Source organism: Ambystoma mexicanum, chromosome 2p (genome assembly GCF_040938575.1).
Source record: "Ambystoma mexicanum isolate Mex_15411 chromosome 2p, UKY_AmexF1_1, whole genome shotgun sequence".
NCBI lineage: Eukaryota > Metazoa > Chordata > Amphibia > Caudata > Ambystomatidae > Ambystoma > Ambystoma mexicanum.
Genome location: NC_090923.1, coordinates 571034876 through 571057944, shown reverse-complemented (window position 1 = coordinate 571057944; position 23069 = coordinate 571034876). Strand labels below are relative to the sequence as shown.

The window sequence follows — 23069 nt, the reverse complement described above, 5'->3', positions numbered from 1 at the left end:
ATTTTTGGACATTTCATCAACACTCTAAGGTCCTCTTTCCCAATGTTATCGGTATCCGTCAGGGGAAAGTTCTCAGGGTACTCAATGTGTTGGTAAAACTTACCAATTATTGGATCCCCCTTCTGAGCCGTGATCAAATCAGCATCTGGGGTCTCCTTACTCAATTGTGCAGTTGAAAGATCATTGTGAGCATTTTTCTGGGAACCAGTGATAGCAGTGACCTGGATTTCCCCCAACAGGGACTCAATCTCTATTAGATCACCTTGAATGGCCCCAGTTTTGGCCAGCTGATCAGCTAAGTCATTTCCCGTTTTGTCTGGTCCCTCTACTTTGGAATGACCCTTGATCTTCTTCCAGTAGATGGTCATCCCATTCACGGTGACCAGATCATCAATGTTTTGAATAAACTTCCCATGTTTCAAGGGTTTGTTATTAGCACATAACATGCCTCTGGTTTTCCAATTAACCAGGTGCTCCACGAACCCGTTCCGTACATAATCTGAATCTGTGATTATGACCAGTTTGTGGAGTTGATGTTGGACAGCAGTGAGGATAGCCTGATGCACAGCCATCAACTCTGCCACCTGACTACTTCGGGGACCAATCTTGTATCCAGCGGAGGGTTCTGGGGACTCATTCACCCATGCATTCCCTACGCCGGCCACAAGTTCTTTTTCCCCATTGTTGTCAACATGGTAAGCGCATCCATCCACATAGACAGTGGGCATTCCCTCACACTTGTCTTCTTCAAAGACTTTGTGGGGAGAATTAAGGTATGCCTCCATGTTGTCCTCGATTTTTAGACTTTCGTCCTCGAGACAGTTTTCTCTGGCACAATCATGCAAGTCAGCCAGACCTTCCGCGAGGGGAATCTTCTTGTTTTGGCCATATCTGACCTCCACAGGAAAGCCTTGCATTGACCGAATCCAGGAAGTAATTCGGGAATTACTCACATTTCCAGCCCGGATTCTGTCCCTTTGGAGATATTGCATAGGCTGGTGTGGAGTCTCCACTATGATGTGTTCCCCCTGGATAAACGGGCGGTAATTCTTCAATGCCCACACCGTTGCCAGGAGCGCCTTCTCACAGTCGTTGAATTTTTCCTCCACAGAGGATAAAGTTTTGCCCGCATAGGAGATTACTTTATTGACCTTGTCATGCTTTTGATATAATGCTGCAGTCAAGCATGTATTAGAGAACCCTGTCTCCAAGAAAAACTCCTTGTTTCTGACAGGGTAAACTAGGCAAGGCGTTTGTGAGAGGCTTCTTTTAAGCTGTCTTACTGCCTCGGATTGTTCTGGACCCCATTCCCACTTGACCCCCCCTTCAAGAGATGAATCAGGGGTCTGGTGATCTTTGCGTAGCCCTCAATTAACTTTCTGCTGTAATTAGTCAGTCCAAGGAGGCTCCTCAGTTCCCGCAGAGTTGTGGGGTCTTTCAGTTTCTGAAGTGCTTACACTTTCTTTTCCTGGGGACAGAGACCCTGAGGAGTAATCTCATGCCCCAAGAAATTAACACGGGTTCTACACCACTGTGCTTTCTGAAAGGAAAGTTTTGCTCCGGCGGCCCTCAACTGTGTCAGAACATAACGGATCTCCGCTATGTGTTCCTCCACAGATGAACTTTTGATAAGGACATCATCTACATAAGCCAGGTTACCCCTCGCACCCAGGTCGGGCATGGCCTTATGTAGGAAAATGTTGAATTCATTGGCGGAGTTGAGGTATCCGAAAGGAGTCCGGGTCCAGGTGTACTGCTGGCCCCCAAAGATAAAATCCAGTTTGTATTGGTCCTCCCTACTGACAGGCACGGTCCAGTATCCATTGGTCAGGTCTATTGCAGTGAATACCTGTGACCCCTGGATCTGGGCCAGCCCTTGGTCAATGTAGGGAAGAGGCCATCGGGAAGTATGAACCCGTTTGTTGAGCTCCCTAAGGTCGGCGCAGAGTCTCCACTGGCCGTTTGGCTTCAATATTCCCAGCACCGGATTATTGAAGGTGCTGGGTACTGGACGGATTATTCCCTGGGACTCAAGGTTCTTAATTATTTCAGTAAGGGACTCCATGGATGCGAGAGGCAAACGATATTGCTTCACAAACACTGGAGTCATGCCAGGGTCCGTGGGAATTGTTGTGTAGATGTCGGTGCGACCACAGTCATATGAGTCCACCGCTAAGAGATCCTGGAAATCCAAGAAAACTTGTTTCAACTTTTGCTTCTGCTCCAGAGTCACACAGGCATCAGCTAGATTGACTCTCTCTTCAACCATCTGCCTGAAGCCTTGAAAGACTTCTGGTTTTGATATCTCTGCGGCCTCCTCCAGCTGGGTGGAGAAGTCCCTGGTCAGGGTGCTGATTTGGACTGGAGGCTTCAGGTGGGAAAGGCAGCCCCCATGGACCTGGAAAATCACCTCATCCCTTCTGAAGTCAAAAGTCACAGCTTCCTTACCATAAGGGCAGGAAGTGTATACCTGGAAGTTCCCCCCATGCAGGGTAAAGATCCTGTCTGGTGTTGGGTTGTCATCACTGTCACTGTCAAAACAGTCCTTGGGGATTGGTCCTAACAGTTCATTTCCTAAATCAATGGAGAAATGTCAGTCATCAACCGTCATTCCAATAATGGTGCCTGCGGCTAGAGTAATACTCTTTAAGTCGCTGTTATCCACCTCTATTGGAATGGTGTCATGTTCTATGTTGAATAATGGTGTTGGGTTTACCCCCAACCCTTGCTGTTGGAGAGAAGCATTTAGATGAATATAAGCATCAGGGTTTTTCAATGTTTGTCCTCTTTTAACTTTCACTTCCAGGGAGAATTGTCGGGTCCTTTCTGGGATAGTGACTTCCTCTTTAATCTGAATTTTAACTGCATAAGGTAGCAATTGAGCTGACCTAAATGCTTTTTCTGGATCATCAAAGCCCATGGGATTATCCGCTAATCGGGACCAAGCTTTGAAGTTTATTAGGTCCAAACTAATGGCAAAGCGATTGAGAATGTCACTGCCTAAGTAAAAGGCGGCAGTGACGTCTCGCACGACCCAACAATTATGGACTATGCTCTTGTTGCCAATGGAGATTTTGAGCATACACCTGCTTGGCAGGAGATGTTTGGAATTGGGCGTTTCCAGATCCATTTCCCATTTGTCTATCAGTTTGAATGTGGGAATGGCTGGATCTTTTGGGAGTTGGCAGAACATGGCTTCGCTGATGAAGCTCCTACCGTTGTTCACACACACTCGGGCGAGAACAGAGTCCTTCCCTTCATTTAACTGAACGGGGATGAACAACTGCTCTCCAATTTGCTGAATATCAGCCAGGCTCTGAGCTGAGTTCACCTCTTTCTGGACTATTGGAGTGGGAATGTCTGATTGTGGATTAGTAAAGAATTTCAGAGTGTTTCCTTCCAGTGTGGAATACCACCTTAAACTGGAAGGAAGGTTGATTTTCAGAAATAGAGAGGACCCCCCATCACCAGTCTGTTGTCCTACTGCTATTACTGTCACGTCTGGAATTTGGTTGTTCTGGAAGTGAAATTCTACTTGGTCAGATTTTTGTTCAACAACAAAATGTGGCAGGTGCCGTTTAAACTAACATGGTTGACGCTCTGTTTTAATTTTATTGGTTGGCTAGAGTGGGTCCAGAGGACCTTATTTACGCAATCTATTAGGGGTGACAACCTTCTCAGGAGGTCATTCCCTAGTAAACGAGGGGTGCCCTCTGGAGTCACTATCATGACCGGGTGTTTCACCTTGTGTCGCCCAATTTTGATGTCCAAATCTGCATTCCCCTTGACGGGAATTTCCTTCCCGTCAAAGTTCTGAAGTTGTCCAGGAAAAGAGGTGAGAGGAATTCGGTAATTCTCCTCCCTTCCTGCATTTAGTTCATCAAAGGCCCTTTTGGACAGAAGGGTAGCTTGGGATCCAGTGTTCACCGGTGCCAAAATTGTACCCTGCCCCTGTACTTGTACCGGGGCATAGTATCTTCCCTCATTCTCCTCAAGGGAGCACAGATAATGCACATTTTTGGACAACTGGTGGGCTAATTTTTTTGTTTTGGACATTGAGAGAGAAGAGATTTGGACAGAATTTTGTGGAGTCATGGGAATCTGCAAGAAAAAGTTGGCAACTTGAAATAGGATATTCGAGTTCCCCTGGTTCTGGGCTGCCCCCCCTCTTTTTGGAGGCAGTCACCAGAATGTGTTTGAACCAGGGGATTTTGATGCTGTTGGTTCTGGGATGAGATGATGGGCGGCACTAGCTCAGTCCTCACATTTACCCACTCTAGATTTGAATCCCTTGGGACCCATTTTTCTTTGGGAGGAGTTCCCCAATTTCTGAAGGAGAAGATCCTTTTCCCAGGATCCTCTGAGGATCCCTCTCCTTCAAATTGGAAGATCTGTACCTCCTCCACAAACTGGGTCTGTTTGGGTGCTTTGTTTTTCCTACCTCCTCTCTGCTCCTTGGGTGGCAGACTTTCAGGGGTAGGAGATTTTGTTTCCGGTTCCTGGGTTTCCAGGGGCTGTTTACAAGTGGGGAAGGAAGCTTCCACCAAGGCTTTACACCCCCCTTCCCCTTGTGCCTCCTCCCTGGGAACCAGTGGGTTATCAGGGTGCTGCCCCCGTCATTGTTCTGGAGCACCAGGCCCAGAGTTTGGGGCATTCTGCGCCGGCATGCTCGTCTGAGGGTTCTATTGAGCCCTCAACATATGACCCAGATCCCGTGCCATATTTTGGACCTGCCGCTCTAACTGGGAAATCCGCTCAGGCTGATACGGGGTTCTATTTTCTCCCCTGGGCTGATCCCGGGAAGGGTAGATATTCCTTCTCTGGTAGTACCCCGGGTTGGGAAGATTTGGGTAGCCCTCCGCCCTTGGCCTCCCCTCTCCCGGATTAGGTTGTCTGGGCTCAGGGAATGGGGGAAAGAAGGATGGATGATTTTGGGGCTGGAAATTGGGTGGATACCTGGGGAAAAAGTTCTGCCCAGGGTTTGGTAAATTTCTGCCCTCCTGTGGGAAGTTAGGAGGGAAGTTCCCCGGGTTGGGTGCCTGGTTGATCCCCCCCTTGGGCTGGAGGAGTCCACACATAACCCAGGATGGGTCGGTTTCCCTTGTAGCGGGGACTTACATAGTCAGGGGAGCGAGGGACCCCATTTGTGGGGGTACCTCCTTGACTCCCTGTCTGTGACTGGCCCGAGAATCGGTGCAGGCAGGTTTTTAGCCCCCCCCCCCATCTCCAAATCTAAAATGGGGGCAACCATTACCTCTGCCACCTTGGCAGCAGCAGGGGTGCTGGTCGGTTTGGGACTTTTCTGGGCATTGTTTTTATTTTCTATGGGCTTCTTCACCTCATAGATCCGGGTGGCCTGTTCAATGACCCAGTCTAGTGACTTTTTCTCATGAAAATCTCTCACTAGCTGGGTCATGATGTATTTGGGCAAGGCATTGAAAAACGTATTTACAAACTCTTTACTGTCCGTGCGCACCCTTCTGGTAGTCTGCGCAAAGGCACGCTTCAATTCCTGCACAACTTCTTGTGGGGCCTGATCCTCCCCACATTGCAAATTGTAGGCTGCCTTGCGAGCCTCTTGGGGATTTCTGTGAACAGAAAAATGTTTCAAGATGGCCCCCATATATGTGGACCATCTTGAATGGTTTTGGTCCTCCAGCCCCGCAAAGAAACTGGAGTATTCTGTGGAGAATGTCCATTTGACATACTGAATGCAGCTACTGCTGTCCTTCAAATGGAAAGTCTCCATCATTTGCTCATAAAGCTCCAAGTGTTCCCAAACAGAATACTTGGCGTTCTTGTGATAAGGGGTGATGACACTCATTGCCTTAATCTGTTTTAAGGGGTCCTTAAGCAAGGCCCTTTTTGCCTTATTGGCCTTTTTGGTTCGGGTAACCCTGGTCCATTCATCCTCTGACTCAGAAGCGCTGCTCCCTGAGGTGCCCATCTGATCTTCCAGGTTTTCCCGGATTCTGCGAGCCTGGGAATGGCTGGCAGAATGTGGGGACCTGGTCTCCTGTGTCCTGTGACGCTCAGAGGAGTCTTCAGATCCCTCCTTGCTGCCAGGATTTGATGGGTACCCCCCCACTGACCTAACTGGGCAGAGGTTTTCAGGATGCCCTTAGTGGGCCTACTCTCCTGGGTTTCCCCACTAAATTGCACTGTACTTAGGTGCCCATACCGGATGCCCGCCCATCCATTCCTGGGTGGTACTGGCCTATGAGCCCCATACTTTTGGCTGAATAGTAATCTGCCATCCCTGTGGCCCTGTGCTCATGTGCGCCAGGGGACATGGGGGTGGCAGAGTCCAGGGACTGGGAGAGGTGAAGGCCTCTGGTACTAGGGCTCCTGAGGTTATGCTCAGGTGTTTCCCTTTTCCAGCGATCCTCATCTCTACCAGTCCCTGCTCCCTGTTGCCATGCAAGAGCCTGTGCTTTCAGTTCCTCAGTCAAGGCCTTACTAGACTCTATCAGTCTCTCCTGCATGGCTATCTGTTGCTGGAGCCTATCATTGTGCTGGCAGAGAGTGTCATTCTCTCTCTGTGCCTCCTGGTTGGTCCTGGAGTACTGGGCCAGTCTTTGCTGCAGGAGGGTTACCTCCCGAGTCCCATCCCTACTGGCCTGTTCCTTTCTTGCCAGAGCATCTTCCACCCTCCTGGTGTGCTCTAACAAGTTCTGATGCTCTTGTTGGAGGTCACCAAGTCCCTGGAGGGCCAGGTGATTTTCTTCAATTTTTTCTTTTAACTGGCAGACTTCCTGGCCTAAGGTGTCCCTTTCCTGACTAAGAGCCAGAATCTGTGCCGCCAGGTCGTCCCTCTCGCTTTTAAGGGCCCCAGCTTTCTGGCGCTCTTCTTCAAATTCTGTGTGGATATCCAGGTCTTTCAGAATCAGTTTGTTACTCTCTGCCTTCTCCCTATCTAGGTGGCTTTGCAGGGTGACTACCTGCTCTGCGCATGCCCTATTGAAGTCCAGTTGTTGCTCCAGCTTTTTCTGGCTCTGCAGTAGGTCGTCTAAACCTTCTTGGTACTCCTTCTGCAAGGCCAGAAATCTGGTATCCTGGTCAGACTTTTCCTGTTGCAGGATACCCATGTCCTCTTTTATTTTAATGATATACTGCCTACTATCATTTTCTGACTCCTGGCTCCTCTGCAGCCTCTGCTCGGAAGAGACCAGGTCAGATTGGGCCTTCTCTAATGCCATCAGTTGCCTTTTTGCCAGATCTTGGCCTTTAGCACATTTGTCCTGTATGGCTCCCATATATAAATATAAATATGCCGCTACCCTGGCAATCTTGTTGTGCTCATCCTTGGCCTTAGGGGCCATATATAGTTCACTTAGGGCCACATGTAAGGGACCCTGATCTCTCCATTTATCTGACCCAGTTGCAGTGACCTGTTGCACGATTGCCTGCAACCACACATTCTGGTCCTGTTCCGTCCATTCACCTCTCACAAATAGCTTATGTAAGAGGTGCTCTCTGGCTATTTTGATATCTACCAAAGTCGTCATTCTGAAAATTGATTTCCTTCTTGACTTACAGAAGTTTGTATTTTATTTTGCAAAACAGAGCGTTCCTTTGAGGAGTGTTTTTACAGTGTAGTACAGCGTGGTGATCCAACAGGATTTATGTATCCTATCAGTTAGCACACTGTATCAAGCTGCACAAGTGGTAGATCTAATTCAGATGTCCCTGCTCAAGCCCCCACTCTGTTAACCGACTTCAATTCAGTACTCCAACTAAGTCAGTGCCTAGTCTGGGATGCCCAAGGGAAGCCCTTATTTATATATTTGTATGACTAGTTCATAAATCTGGATGATAAACCCTTGTATAACGCCCCTCTCTTTGAATCCCCCTCACCTCACTGAGCCAGAAGTAGGTTTGTTTTGCAAATTAAACAATATATATATCACACTTTTATCAATAAATTAATACTTGATAGCACTCTTATGAATATGACAGTGATCAACAATGAATAATATTATACTGGCACACTTTTTGCAATTACTTAGGTGTTGGTAGAGAAAGGATAAGGTAGCTGAGAATACTTTTATAATTTCAAGGAAATGCAAACATGGAAAAGAATGCAGCGTAGGAATAAACTGATATGGTTTCAACAGGAGATAATATAATCACTTTTCCCCTTGTGGCAATTCACCCCCCTCCCCCTATGCAATGCAAAGAGATGGAAGGAGAGCACACAGTTTTCAGGAATACAATCAAAATGCAATTCAATGTTCAGTTCCCCTCAGCAAGCTTAGAGCAACCGGTATGCTTTTAAACACAGGCAAAAATACTTTTCATGGGATTTGCAATGGAGTGAAAATATGCTAAAAATGATTTTATTCCCTATAGGAGATTCAGGGTAGGTGACAGCTACTTTGAATTAGTTCAGGTCAACACTAGCAATGATTCATGAGGGATTATCAGGTTGGAAACGAAGTTCAGCAATGCAAAGCAAAAAACAGCTATTTTTGAAAGGTGAAGAAGTTTGAGCTAGTTTTCAATTCGCAGCACTTTTTCCGAATGCGTCGAGCGCGATTACGGAACTATGAGGAGTAGAAAGTTGGTTCTGGGTTCGTTGGACAGCTTAGGATCTTAGCTTTAAAATGAAAGTTCCAAAGATACGGACAATTTTGTGGAGGTAGATTTTCAGAAATGGAATATTGATTCAGAATGGCAAGTGACACTTTCACAGGTTTGAAATCACAGAATGGACACACGATTTCTATGCAGTTCTAGGCAGGTTGAATTGGATGGGATAAACTTATTTTAAACTAATAGATGACTATGCACAGTTCTTGCTGGGTACTCACACTATAAATTTGAAATAGGCCATCAAGATCTGGTCAGGTTGGCTGCGGTTCTCTCGCCACGGGACGGTCTCTAGCACTGGTTCTACTCACAGCGATCTGGTCTGGGTCTGGTCTGCGGTTCTGGATCTCTGGTTCTGGTCTCGGCACTAGATACAGCAGTCTGGATACAGCTCTGCTTTCTGGGTTCTGGCACAGGGTTCTAGCCAGAATCAAACAGCTCGTCCGGCTGTTGGATAGTTTGGTTAGGTGGCTGGATTCTGAGGTCTGCTGAGAAGGATTCAGCTTTTGGACTAGGCCTCTCTGCTGCAAGTTCTGAAGTCTGGATTCTAAGTTCTGTTTCTGGAGTCTTCTGGATATTGTCTGGTCCGGCAAAATGCTTCGCAAGAGATCAGTTTGAAGTGGAAAGTGAATATCCCTACCTGGATTTCAGTGGCTCCTTTTATGTCTTCAGAAAGTGGGTGTGTGCGTGGGCATAACTAAGCCTGCCCCTCACAACTTATCATTGGCCAAGTTCTCCGCTCTCCCTTGATTGGGGGAAGGAATGGAGTGTCATCGTGATGAGGTAGGTTTATGGGTCAGAGGATCCTCCCCTTGTCCATTTGCACACAAATCTATTTTTGATCCAAATACATATTTATTTATGTACAAATTTTCTATTATATGTCCAGTTAACATATTTTCTGTAGCATCAAATCATCCGATCCCTGTCTTTGTAAGATGTCGTATCCACTTCTGACAGAATTCTGCCCTTTTCATCCAGAACACAACCTATAACATTTTCCAGAATTTACACAAACATGCGCAAGGAATATGGTCATTAGATGATAAAGTGTCAGATTCTTAACATACAGACATTTGGAGTAATAACTTATTTTCTGCTACTACCCCCCAGAACATACCACGGAGTCCTAACATCTCTTAAAATGTGCACAGAAAAATCACAAGAATAAATGATATTATATCATTTTGACAATTTGGTACTATGAATTATCCATCTTTTTAAAATTATGCTCTGGCCCAGAGGGGTGTGGTTCCCCAAAGCACATGGTGGAATTTCTGGTTTTTCCACTTCCTCCAAGCCCAGCTTGCTCACAGAGGCACTGCTCCTCCTAGTTTCTTCCAAGAGGAAGCCATTTACGATCCCCCTAATTTAACATTTGCGTGAGCCAAGGAAAGCTCATTGTTCTGTTTCCCTAGCAGTCCCAGGTGCCCCTCCTCTGATTCAATCAGAGAGGTGTGATCTCCTTTTGGTGGTGCAGCAGAAGGGAGGCGAAGCCTGGGAATGCAGTTGCTGAACAAGTTTCCACTCCTGTCGGGGGTAGTTGCCGGGCAGAATTCAATCTCTTCAAGCCAGGCTTCAGCTAAATGTCACTTTTGTTCCAGTTTTCTTCATTCAAATCAAACTTACAATTTTTACACATGCAGCTAGAACGCTGATTCTAAGTTGAAAACTATGACATTTAAACAGTTGCAACCTATGTGACACTCAAAAGTAGGTCACCCATTTATTTTAAACATTTCGATTTTAGTGGTTTTAAATCCCATTTCACTTAAGCTGCTGACATCCATAGCTCAGCCAGTTTTGTTATAAACATTGTTTTAGGCTCTTCATCTTTCCAGATTTTGTATGCACACAAGACTACAAATGTCAAATGTCTGCTGGTGTTCAGTGAGATTTTTGAATATATTGCAATGTTTAAAATAGGCATTTTTTGCTTGCATTTCAGAGAAACAAATGTGATTTCAAAGCGCTTTTTGAGCTGATGTTTTTCCTTTGGCACCACGTTTCACTCATGGCGCTTCTGGCCCATCACGCTCGCACTGGTGGGTGGCAGGTCAGGCAACCATTTTGGTGTGCGCAAAACTGCGCGGTTTTCCTGGATTCTGGCGCAAATGTGGGCTTTTCCGCCATCTTGGATTTTCTAAGCCCACAGCACCAAATGTTGTAGCATAATAGTTCAAACGTGGGTCAAGACACCTGACAGTGGTCCAGGCAGGCACGCAGTGTGGTGCAGCCCTTGGTTTTGCTCAGTATGGCTCGCAGTGGGCCCCCACATTTTGCATTATGCCACTGACTGCCAGTGAGCTTTACTGTAGAGCATTGGTGGGTACAAAACAAGGGAATGGCAAGAAACCCTAATCGATATAATTTACACGGGAATGAAAGCCCGTCAGTAAGAATGGGAACCCATGAGGAAATTATGTCAAGCCTTGTTACATGGGATGCCTTGGTGCAGCGTTAGGGAACAAATAGGAGCCTTGCTTGTTATTATATATCGGTGTACCTTGAGGGAATTAATGTTACGTTGACTAGATATGATGAGGCTGGGTGCATCGTAATGGGATTACAGAGAGCCTTGCTAAATATAATAAGTGGTGATGCAGCATGAAGGAACAACATTGCCTCATTGCATATGATGGACTAGTAAATCCTCAAGGAATGACCAGGTCTCACTGGATAAGATGGGCAAATGCAACATGAAGGAAATACAGGGACACTTTGGTGTAAGGAAGGCTTGGTATTAACAGCAAGACAGACACAAATGACCACAGTTCAAAGGTGTTTATTGAACTTTCAAAAGGGTTTGAAAAACACTCATCTAATCCTAAATCTACAGCGCAAGCTATGACCATCAAATAAGATAACGCCGTACTAATGGTGTCTGGTCAAAATAAAAAGGCCTATGCTGCTAAACCTATTGCCAATCCTTACCTCTAAATACATATAGTGTGGGAAACAGTGTTATGAAAAAGAAAGAAAGAAGTGTTCACAAAATTATATGTCAGGATGTTCAGACCGTTGGGCTCCCTTCCCCACATTTTCAGCAAGGGACAAGCCAGTACACTCGAGCTTAGCACAGTGTCTGGCTTCTCTAGCACAAGGATACAGTTCACTTATTAGCATCAGGGCCTTCGTGTCCAAGTCTCTTTGCCTCTCAAAGTCTCTTCCTTCAGAGGGCCTGATGCAACAAACAAACATTCCGTTCTTTTCCTCTTAGGATTTTACAAGTACTCAATTTCTCAGGCGATTCACTATTCAGTTTGGGTCCCCCTCAGCTGGGCTCAGATTCTCTTAATGCAATACTCGTAGGATATTCATACATCCAATGCTCGTAGGATATTCACATACCCAATTTCTCGGGTGATTCACGGTTCACCCCGGATCACACTCAGCCGGGCTCAGATCCTCTTAACGCAATGTTCAATTAGTCTCCCTCCACCGGGCTCGGAACAATTTCAATTGAACTTTTTAACACAAACTTGCTCTCACCAAAATCTCGGACCAACTTCATCTACTTGTCAGTAACTTTCTTTACACTATTAACATCGAAGACTTTCGATTGTGCACAGGATTTTGCTTGACCCGTTGCAGGACCACTTCGATTCACAATATTTGTCACTCTTTCAGTTGGATACCTTACAGAGACTTACAAATGAGCACGCATGTGGTGCTGGAATGCTCTGTCTAAGGTATCCTATCTTGGCATCAAAGTTCAATCACTCAACGGTTGTTAAATTTGACTTGCATTGATTATCACATACGCTTCATACAATATTCGGTTCAGCGTTCACTACACAATGTTGCCGCTTGCAACCTTGGCTTCAGCACAGACCGGTCTGGTATCAGCCCCCCAACTCACCGGCTGTGCCAACTTCACTGATGCTGCTATGTTGTAGGAGCCAAGACAGCACCACGGCGGCAGGCGATTCTCTGCGCCTTGACTACCTCCGACACGCAATGCAGGATTCTTCAGCCTTGTTTCCTGGTCTTACGGTTTCAATTCTCGAAGGTTCATGAAAGTAACGGTTCCTCATCGACAAGGTCAAGGGCACTTCCCTCCTTGTGATCCCGTTAGGTTTTGCCGTCTTTCGCCTTCTATTAAACTGTCATCTTGGAGCTGCTGCTTCTTTGTGGGATTTGCCTCGCTCAGAGTGTGCTCTCGTGCTCAGCCTTTTATCCGTGTTGGGAAGCGGAATGGAAGCCAGGTGTGTGTAATGGTCAGTAACTGCCTGACCCAGCCTGACCATTGGGACATGTCAGGCATACAGCTTGAGTGTTAGTCTGTTTTCTCTCATAGCGAGCCGTTTGTGAGAAAGTTTTAGTGTTGGGAAACGGGGTTTGAGTTCCTAGGTAGCTTACCTGGTAGGATGGGGTAAAGGTGTTACAGGGATGGGGATACCGTGTCTCGCCATCCGGTGTCCGACTCCCACTCCCCAAAGACCCCTCACCCAGGTGATCCTGGGGGTGGACCAGTGCGGGAGGAACTGGATGCAAAAGTGGTGGCCGTGTCCTGGCCACCTGGATGACAAATCCCTGGGGACTAGTGGGTGAGACATCTTTAGGTTTCTCACAGGCCTTACCAGAACCGATGGCTGGGAGTTGTGTTCATGAATGACACAGAACTTCATTAGACATTGTGGATGGCTGTGCAACTAGGGTATTAAAGGGAATGCAACTAGACACGATGGGTGGTAGCATTATGAAACTTACCAGAGAGGATGTTGTGATGCAGAATCTGAATCCGGTCTGCAAGATGTAGCCTGGAGAAGAGGAAAAGAAAGTAAGAAAAGTAATACATTGAGAAATATACAAGTACAATTTGAGAACCCATACACCTCACCCTCTTCTTTGGTCCAGCTTCATACTTTATACAAATGCAAATCTTTCAAACAACTAATAAAAACAAGCATTAGCAAAGCCAACCTCTTTGACGTTTGTGTAGGCATCGGATTGGCATTTCCAGGCACTGTCATAACGGTAATATCTGGCCATAAAATGGAAGCACCTTGAAAATGGTGCCAGTACCAGGGCATATAGTAGCAGAGTCTGGCACTAAATGTACATGAACACATCAAAACTGTTGGCATTTCTAATACTAGTTTATAAATAAAGTGGGAGAAGGCACATTTGGTTAACACCAGTTGCATTACATTAAAGCTGCAATGACACCATTAACTCTCAGATTACTACTGAGAAATACCACCTGCAGGCCTTTACAACACTAAGATTGAGGTTACTGGATGACAGAGCTAGCAGAAAGAGATCCCTAGAGGATGCATCTTGGACAGGGAGGAACAGGTAGTGGGTGGAAATTGGCATAGGGATTAGCTTGTCCATGGACAGTCAATGGATGGGTAAATAACCAAATAATACCCACAAGCGGTGAGTCCCTTCTTGCATCTCATCTCTCTCCTTTCTGTACTACAATGCAATAGTTTAGGTTTATGGATGGTGCTTAATAGTCATCTAGTAGCCACTCATAGAAAGGACAATTATGGTAGAACTTGGAGCACCAAGTAACTGAAGTGATAGCTTTGCTGTGTGATGCTTGATATTATACTACCTATGTCATGTGCGGTAGAAAAAGCAAAAAATCAGATTAGATTAAAAAGAATTGTGTTCATTGTGTTTGCCAGAGGTGTATTTACATCCAGATTCCCAGTACCTTTACTCTATGTCCTGGCATATACTACCTGCATAGTTTATGTCACTGTTCCAGAAGCTTCTCACGCTAGACCTCGGGAAGTTAAAACTGAGTGAGCTTGGATGTTCTTTTGATATGTTTAGTGTACAAAACATAGGTCATTTTGTTAATTAATAATGAGTATATCAAATAACATTATAATATAAATTATATATAATTCTACATAATTACATAATATACATCATATATTTTATACTATTATATATCATACATGTTGAATATTAATTACACAGTAATCGTCTTTCTAATGCTTGTATCTGCTTAGAATCACACTCTTTGCATAGGCTGCCATCTAGTGCTTAGTGCAGAATATGACATCTTGTTTGCATATAGAAATCGAAAAGGGGCATTGACAGCATTGTTCCTGTCACACTATCTCTATTGTATATGAACAAGTACCCATGATCCTTCAAGTATCAACGTCCTCAGATTGCTTTTTGCACCATTTGGTCGGACTCATAATTATTATAACAATAGTATTAGTAAGAGATATCAATATTAAATAATTATATTTAATAATTGAACAATTTCAGTAAATGCTGCCAAAAGTGGCATTAACAATACATTTGGTCAGTACAAAAGCCAGATAACACTAAATTAATTCTGTCAACACCAATAGCCTGTTCAAATGCCCAGTCCAAATTCCAGATGGTACTAACAAAGTCTACTGTCTGTACAAATGTCAACACATGTTTCACCCCAACATGCTTTTTAAAGGCAAAGTTTCCACTAAAATACCACTATCTTAACTGCTTGAGCAACATGTGTGTATCTGGTTGTTCCTAGATATCCTCATAAAGTCTCACAAAAAACAGGCATTCATACTGTCATTAGAATTCAAAGAACAATTTAGTCCTACTTCTCCATTAGGGGTATATTCATAAACAAAACTATCACCATTTTTGTAAAGCATCACGGAACAAATAAAATACTTTAACAAAAATAACAAAAGAACATTTGCCTATTTGGCTTTACTTTTTTCCACTTGATAAAATGTTTCTCCAAAAAGCACACCAATCCTGCACTTGAAATTTTTGCCCAGCACTGTGTAAAAAAGGAAATTTGTAGACATGCTTGTTTCACATGTAAAAGATGACTGTCGCCTTAAGGCAGCCAGGCTGGTATCTATTCTTATATATGAGGTATTAAATAAGGATTGTAATCTATCATATTCCAATAATTTTCATTGCCTAGTTCGGCTGGGCGGTTTGTTTTGGAATTGTAAGAAAAGAAACTGTTTTGAACTTGTGTTCATCCTCTCTGATTACTCCCTGGTGGCCCACCATACCCAAACTCCGCACAAATTCTATAACTGTCTTGACTAGGTCTATCCGGCCCACTGCCCACATGCTCCAACCCCACCCTCCATTGACTCCTCTACCTCTGACCATTCCTTCCTCTACTTCCCTGTTCCTATTCCTCACTCCCTTCCTCCTATCACCCAAATTATAAAAGAAATGTAACTCAGACTCCCTGGCTCCTTATACAAACAAAATAAGTTTCTCCTTCCACACCCTCACCGATCCAAAGCCAAATTGACTGAACAAGCCTTTGCTGCTTCAACTTGGTACTTCATCACCTTTCGAAAACTACTATTGAAAGGTAGGCCATACTTTTACCCGTTAAATATTGGGGTACCCCCTGATCACGCTCACACCAGAGTAAATGCACCCCTCTAGGGAATTAAGGCCATGAGTCTATCTTGCAAGAGATAACAGAACTTTAATCTGTACAAAGATGAGGATTGGGGAAATGGCAGAGGACTCTACCATTCTGACCAGCATTTAGTCTTTCTTGGTTGGCTCCCAGGTCCTGAAGACTGGTGCTGGGCCTGGAACTTAAATACTCTTAACTTGGTTACTGGATACCGGCAGAGCTTATCCAAAACTGTTCTTCTTCCTTAAAAGGGATGCTGCCGTTCTTCCTTATGGCATGGCTCGGTTCCGTTTGGGACAAGCTACATAACACTATGCTGTCTATGCAGGAATACATTGTGCTCTTACTTAGCATCATTTGCTATGTTATAAAGATTCATACATAAACACATCTTCGCGCCATTTTCTCAACACTTCACTCAACATAATTATATTTGATCTGGTCCAGTTATTTCTACAAAAAACCCTTATTTTTACATATTGTTGCATTGTGTGCATGAGCACGTACATTCTGCTATTCTTAGTCTGCATGGGCTTTTGATGAACAGAAACAGCTGCTAAGCCACTGTGTGCTCTGCCAGACTGCCTGTGGTCTACTTTTAGCACAGGCTGCATTCCTTCTGCAGAGAGCCTGCTTTGAGATTTGATTTTAAAACTACACAGAACAACATTTGCAAGTGTTTTCAACTAATGGTTATTTGCACCTTAAAATTCCCCCCTTTTGTTAATTCTACAGTAACAAACTCATCCCCACCCCACATATTTACAACCCCAAAAATATTGAGTTTTGCTGTTTATTGTATGGCAAGGTGTTTTAGAACCCCCAATTGATAACATCATCTTTGCACTATTAGGGACTATAGGAACACATCATCGGAGACTCCATCGGCATGTGCAGAAGAGAACTAAGAAAAACACAATCACAGGAATCAGTACATTTACTGCTGCCCCCAGCCATGACGGGACCCAATCAAGGGCAAGCGGTAGCCAATCTGCGTTCTGAACACCTTCTTTCTTCATTTGAAAACCTAGATTGTGTACCGCCTTGATGATGTGGGATAGTGACGCATTCTCAGCACCCTCCGAGGTAGAAAAGTGCAGAAGCTGCTTGTACCCTAGGAGCCACAAAAGATAAAAAAAAGTCTCTGCTGGGCTAAAAAAGTCAGGTTGTTCTCTGAGCAGTGCGGAATAGTCTTTTGAGACAGTTTGATCTCTTCTTTCTTCTGCGCCGTTGAAATCGTCCTTTTTCTGACAGCATACCAAATTCTTGTGTGATCTGCAAGCTTCTTTCTGCTTCTTTAGGTGCTAGAGTGGCTGTTGGCACCTCTACAGGCATTTCTTCTCCCTTCAGGTGTTCTTCCATGATTACTAGTAGCACAGAGTGCAGGGTGGCCAGTTAATACTTGCCCCTCCAAGATGGTAGGAGTCGCAGGTAGGCTTGTCGGCCACAAACCCAGTAGTAAACCATCACCGCTGACGTACTTTTCATCATACCAGGGATCACACGAGTGTGGTTGCACTGTGTGTTTGCGCCACCAGGAACAGTTCCGTCATTGCTAAAATAAAGTTAAACGTTTTTGGCTCAATCTGTTCACACTGGCTTCTTCATTGTTGCTATCCGTGTCAGCCTTGTCATGTGTTGGGACCATATTTGCGCACACATAGTCTCTATTTGGGATATTGCTTCTCCACTGTATTCGGTCAGCCCATCTAACAGGCACATCACTGGGGTGCCCTGCCATTTGTCATTGTCATTTGTGTAACCTCCCAAGGAGAAATATGGTCCTTGTAGACACTGGCGATATTTTGTGTTGCCATTGCATAACGCTGGGTCTAGATCAATGCTCCTCAACTGCACACTATGTGCCTGGAATGTGCCCTTAATCCTGTAAAGTGCAAGAGGAACCAATCATTGTGCCTCTGTAATTGGGACTGGATGTGGAACTAAAAACTTTAGGAGCCCCTGATGTGTGCGGGATAAGTGCACACAGGTAACAGCTTTCATTGATTATATTCCTTCCTGTAATGCGCATACCAGAGTACCAGCTATTCAATGTTTCTACATTCTGAAAGTCAGAAATACTGTCAAAGCCCAACCCCTTACATAAATCATACATCATTCATACTTCCTGGTTCATTTGTATAAGAAAACCTGTAGGGGTGGCCGGTAAAAAGTGCGACATTTTGTGTTTGTGTTTTTGTTTCATAGATATATTTATACTAGCATTATTTTCCAACTTTTCTTCCCACCCTTTATATGGCTACCCCATATAACAAACATACCTTCATCCACCCCAACAACCATGACCAGTGTCCTACAAAACATCATAATACTACTACATTTCTAGACTAAATAGCATCTTTATTAAATTTATCCCTACATAACAGAGAGGTCAGTCAGACATCTTTGCTTATTTCTGGAGAGGAGAAAAAAGGTTACCAAGAAAGAGAGAGAAAGAGAAAAAGAAAGAGAGAGAGAGAGAGAGCGAGAGAGAGAAAGCAAGAGAGAGAGAGGGAGAGAGAAAGAGAGAAAAAAAAGAGAGAAAAGGAGAGACAAAGAGAGACAAAGAGAGATAGAGACAGAGGGAGAGAGGGAAAGAGGGAGACCTTTTCCCGCCAGGGCCGATCGTGTCCTGGAACTTCCCAAACAAAAATTGAAAAAAAAAAAATTGACAAAAGAAAAAACAAGAAAAAATGAAAAATGAAAAAAGAAAGAAATAAGAAAAAAAACAGGCGTGTGCCACTGCACACCACCCTGGCATGGATTCTCAAAAATGTCTCTTCTTTGGCTATGCCCTTACTAAACTTTGCCTTGTCTCAGGTGCTCTTAGGACATCCGAGAGATGCACCCAATATCTAACTCCTTCATACGGATGGTGAGAGGAGTACAGAACACCACCTCATATGGACCTTTAAACCTGGGGCTGATCAGTTCCCCAGATAATGGTCCAGATGTAATATGGGCAATGCTGTGCATGGAAATATGGTCTTGCTTTCTACTGGGGTGGTCACTATTTCTCCCCCACCCCTTTTACCGTGTCCCACTACCGCCCCTGTGTGTTTCCGTCCCATCCCCTGGTCAATTATTTGCGACCCATCACCAAATAATATGTCTCCTTGTGTCAATGCATGAGCCTTTCATCAGAGTGGGAAAATAAAAACTCCTATATATGATCCGGAGCTGCTAAAACAGGGGCTGTGCAAATAGATTGAGTCCTCAAATTGACTAGTAATTTTGTCAGTCAATTCAAATGTACTTTTAAGTCCTCTGTCCTTCCCTGAGACTTTGTAACAGTGGCCTTGTGTAGACTGCATAGTCTAGGATCCATGCACTACAATAATTAGATAAGCCCAAAAAACTGCTACATTTCCTTCACAGTACTGAGCCTAGTGGCCGTGCGAACTGCCACCATCATATCTGATGAATTTTTTTCCCCATTATAAAAATGAGTTGTCCCAAGTATAGTTCCTCCTGTTGGCTGTATTGTAGCTTCTTTTTATCTGCCTTGTACCCTTTGTGATCCAGCAATTACAATAATGCAACAGAACCCCTTCTGCACTGATGTTCCTTTTCACTACATACCAACCGATCATCCACATACTGGATGATCTGTGCTAAGCACCTTACTTCAATGTAATCTTGCACTGGGGTCACATCTCTCAGTAACCCAACATCATGTGGATTAAAAGTCCATAATTGTGCTGGCACTTATCGCATGTCCTCCTCAAAAAATAAAAACATCTGAGTTACCACTGCCATAAGGGATCACTGTACCTCGCTATACTGCACCATGATATGACAGGGGATGCAGATTTCCAAAATAATCTCCCCAGTTTGTTCACTGTCCTCAAATAACTCTTCATCAGTCATTTTCTTTAAACACACTGCGGGTCTATACATAATATTGTGTCCTTGTAAATCTAATGACAATATTGTCCCTGCCACCATCTTGGGTGAAACCCTGGGTCGGACAATAAAATCTGTAGGTACTTGCCAACACTTTGTCACAATTTGAGGCACTGCATTTACTAATACAATAACAAAAAATATATCTGGGACCACAGGAACCCCATGTACTACTGACTCCCTTGCTATTGCATTGATTATTACCATTGCTTGAGTTACAGATATCCATGGAGTGAAACACACAACCCCTTGATCTGTGAATAATAGTTAGATTTATTGTACTGAGCAGAACCCTACCCAACAAGTTCACGGGGGAACTCTCTGAATATAACATGTGGGCTTGTACTACCTCCCCTCCCACTTTTATATCCAGCTCCTCAGTGTATGGAACTGTAGAAATAACCCCAGAGAATCCCTGCACGTAAAGAGCTTTACCCGATAATGGAAAGTTCCCCTCCATGATGCATGATTTATTTGTACCTGAACCTACCATAAATATAAACTGCCTGTTTCCTAATCCCACCTCCACCAAGGGCTCCTCTTCCGGGTGTGCGGTTATCAATAGGATTGGACATGCAAGTGTTTTCTGTGGGCTGTCCTAATCAGAATATGTATTCGTCCCGGTGAATGAAAAAGGGCCGCCCCCGCCATTGCAACTCCTTGGAAAGGTGCACCTGTTCCCCCTGTCAAACTGCGTTTCCTCACTCAGCTGTAATTGTTGCCCTTACCTGTCAGCCCCATAGGAGTACTGATTTTGACCCCCTTGCCCAAATTGCTGTTGTCTTCTTCCTTGAGGCCCTTGGAATCCATGCCCTGGAGGTGATGGCCCATAATTAAATCTCACCCCAGGCCTGCTCCTGCATTCCCTTGTGAAATGCCCCCATTTCCTGCGATGCCAGCACTGCGATGGTCCCAATCCACCTCCCCGGGGCCCTTCCCAAGTCTCTTGCTCCTCGAAATCCTTTTCCCCTTGGTGGTCCTTCATACTGCCACTGTAGGTTGGGGTACTGCCCCCCAGTCCATTGTCCCTGTCCTCCTTCACCCCATAGTGCTGCAATTGTGGCATTCCCAATTTGTTGAGTGTCTCCTGTCCTTTCCCTGTTGCTTGAATGACAACCTTACTTAGTTTCTTTTCCACTAGTTTTGCCTCGTCAGTTTGCTGCTTCTGGGCTGTCTCCCTGTCCCGCTCCTTGATTCTCTTACAATTGTGGACTATTATACTTTGTATCTCTGCCCACCCTTTGGCTTCAATTCCCACAATTTTATCTAGTGCCTTCTGGACCTCTTTTGGTAGTCCCCTTTTTACAATAAAATAGAAAAATGGTACTGTCTCAACTCTCCACATTTCCTGTAACTTAAGAATAAACCTAACCGGGTCCTCATCATCATCCATTGTGCACTGCATTAAAGAATGTAAGTCAGGGGTATCTGGTAACATCCTTTGTAGGGCATCCCGTACCCTTGCCCTTACCCTAACCTCAAAGTCTGCTCCATCATCTTCATTATCTGCAAGACTTAACCCAGCCCTTGCCAATATGACCCAAGCCTGGTCCACAACTACGGTGACCAGTAAACCCTTAAAGTCTCCTAGTGCTAAGGCTACCCCTGCTGTTTGTTTTTCAAATTCATAGATCCATTTACTAGCTCCATCTATAAACTGGGGGAGAGCTTTAATCAAATAAGTTTTGTCCATTTGAGGCCATGGCACATAATGCGTTATCCCTATTTCTTTATGTATTAGAGGCATCTGCCTATCTATTTTGTTTTCTACCCCTTTAGTATTTTAACTATTAAATCTGGTCTATTTCTTGGTCTGTCCCTCTTCACTGCCTCTTGTGACAGGGACGGGTTTCTCGCCACCTCCTCTCCTTGATCTCCTTCTTGCTCTGCCTCTTCATTATTTCTACCACCTTAATCTTCCCCTCGTTTATCCCTTGTTTGGTCTACTTCTTGTCCCAGGACGGTCCATACCCTCTGCCCATCAACTTTTCAACATAAATAAATCTAAACAAAAATCTCCTGACTTCCAATCCCCCATTTTCTGTATTGGTACCCTTATTTCTGGAGATACTTCTTCAGGTTCTTGTAACCTGACCAACCGTTCCCTCAATGCTCTTAGTTCATTATTCATTGACAATGTCTACTTGTGGACCCTCTGGGTACACCAATGCTATGGGCATATTGGAGCCTGTGGATGGGTTATGTGGAGGTGCAAAAGCTCTTAAGCCCCCCCGCCCAGTTGCTAATCCTGATAATCATGTTGACACTCTCTCCACAACTGGAGGCTTATAGACTGGATTTTTATACCCTACTGCAGGTTTAGGCATTACGGGGTATATCCCCTTACATTGGATCTCTTTTTCACCTCCCTGATCTTCCAAATCCTCAACTAATTGACAGAGATCTAGAATCTCTTTTCTTTTTTGGGACTTGTTCACTTTATGTTTTGCTGATACAAAGATGGACATTTTTTTTAGCAGGTTTCTATTATCGGAGCCCTGCTCTGGCCATGAGCAGGAAGTCCCCCCTTCCTTTGTTTCTACTATCAATTGTTCATTAATTCTGTCACAGCACAGTGGCAGAACCCTATGCATGTATTTTATTGGAGTTTCTTCCTCCATAATGTTGCGCGCATCCCTTATGCTACACTTAAACCCTACTGCTATGCTGCACATGCTTCAAAAATACAGATCAACCCGCTTTCCCTCCACCCCCTTACTTTGTCTCACTTTGATTTTATCCACACACACACCACTACTCATCCACCTTCCTTCCTTTTTTACCACAAAAGACAGCAAGAGAAAATATACAAAATAATTGACTACCATCCAGGCCCATTCCTTATACCGAGCCACTACTGTTGTAATACCACTTATTGATTTTATCGTCATAAGAAGAATAATGTGTGGTACTACCTTCTCAACCTGTCATGGCTGAGGATCCCTTACCTCCCAGTCCTTATAAGCTGGGGATCCCTTTCATTTCAGTCTTTTATATATGCAGAGGTTCCCTTTCCATTATAAAAAGTAGAAAAACAGAAATAAGTGACAATTTCAATACACTTTTTTTATCCAATCTACTCCTTTACACATCACCTGAAATCCAATCCAATCCATCCTATCCAATTTTATTCCTTATCACCAAAAGTCCTATTTTATACTGCATCACCAATACTGCATCACAAAAAGTCTTATTCCATCTATTTCAT

General features: G+C 44.4%; 1 protein-coding gene across 2 annotated transcripts in view; it reads right to left on the bottom strand.

Moving 5' to 3' along the window:
- HEMK1 (HemK methyltransferase family member 1) overlaps positions 1 to 23069 on the bottom strand; it is a 546172-nt gene that overhangs the window by 132777 nt on the left and 390326 nt on the right. For both annotated transcript variants that reach the window (XM_069644061.1, XM_069644062.1), the window contains one exon: positions 13306 to 13355. In XM_069644061.1, coding sequence (XP_069500162.1) covers positions 13306 to 13355 — 50 coding nt within the window. The remainder of the gene's footprint in view (positions 1 to 13305; positions 13356 to 23069) is intronic.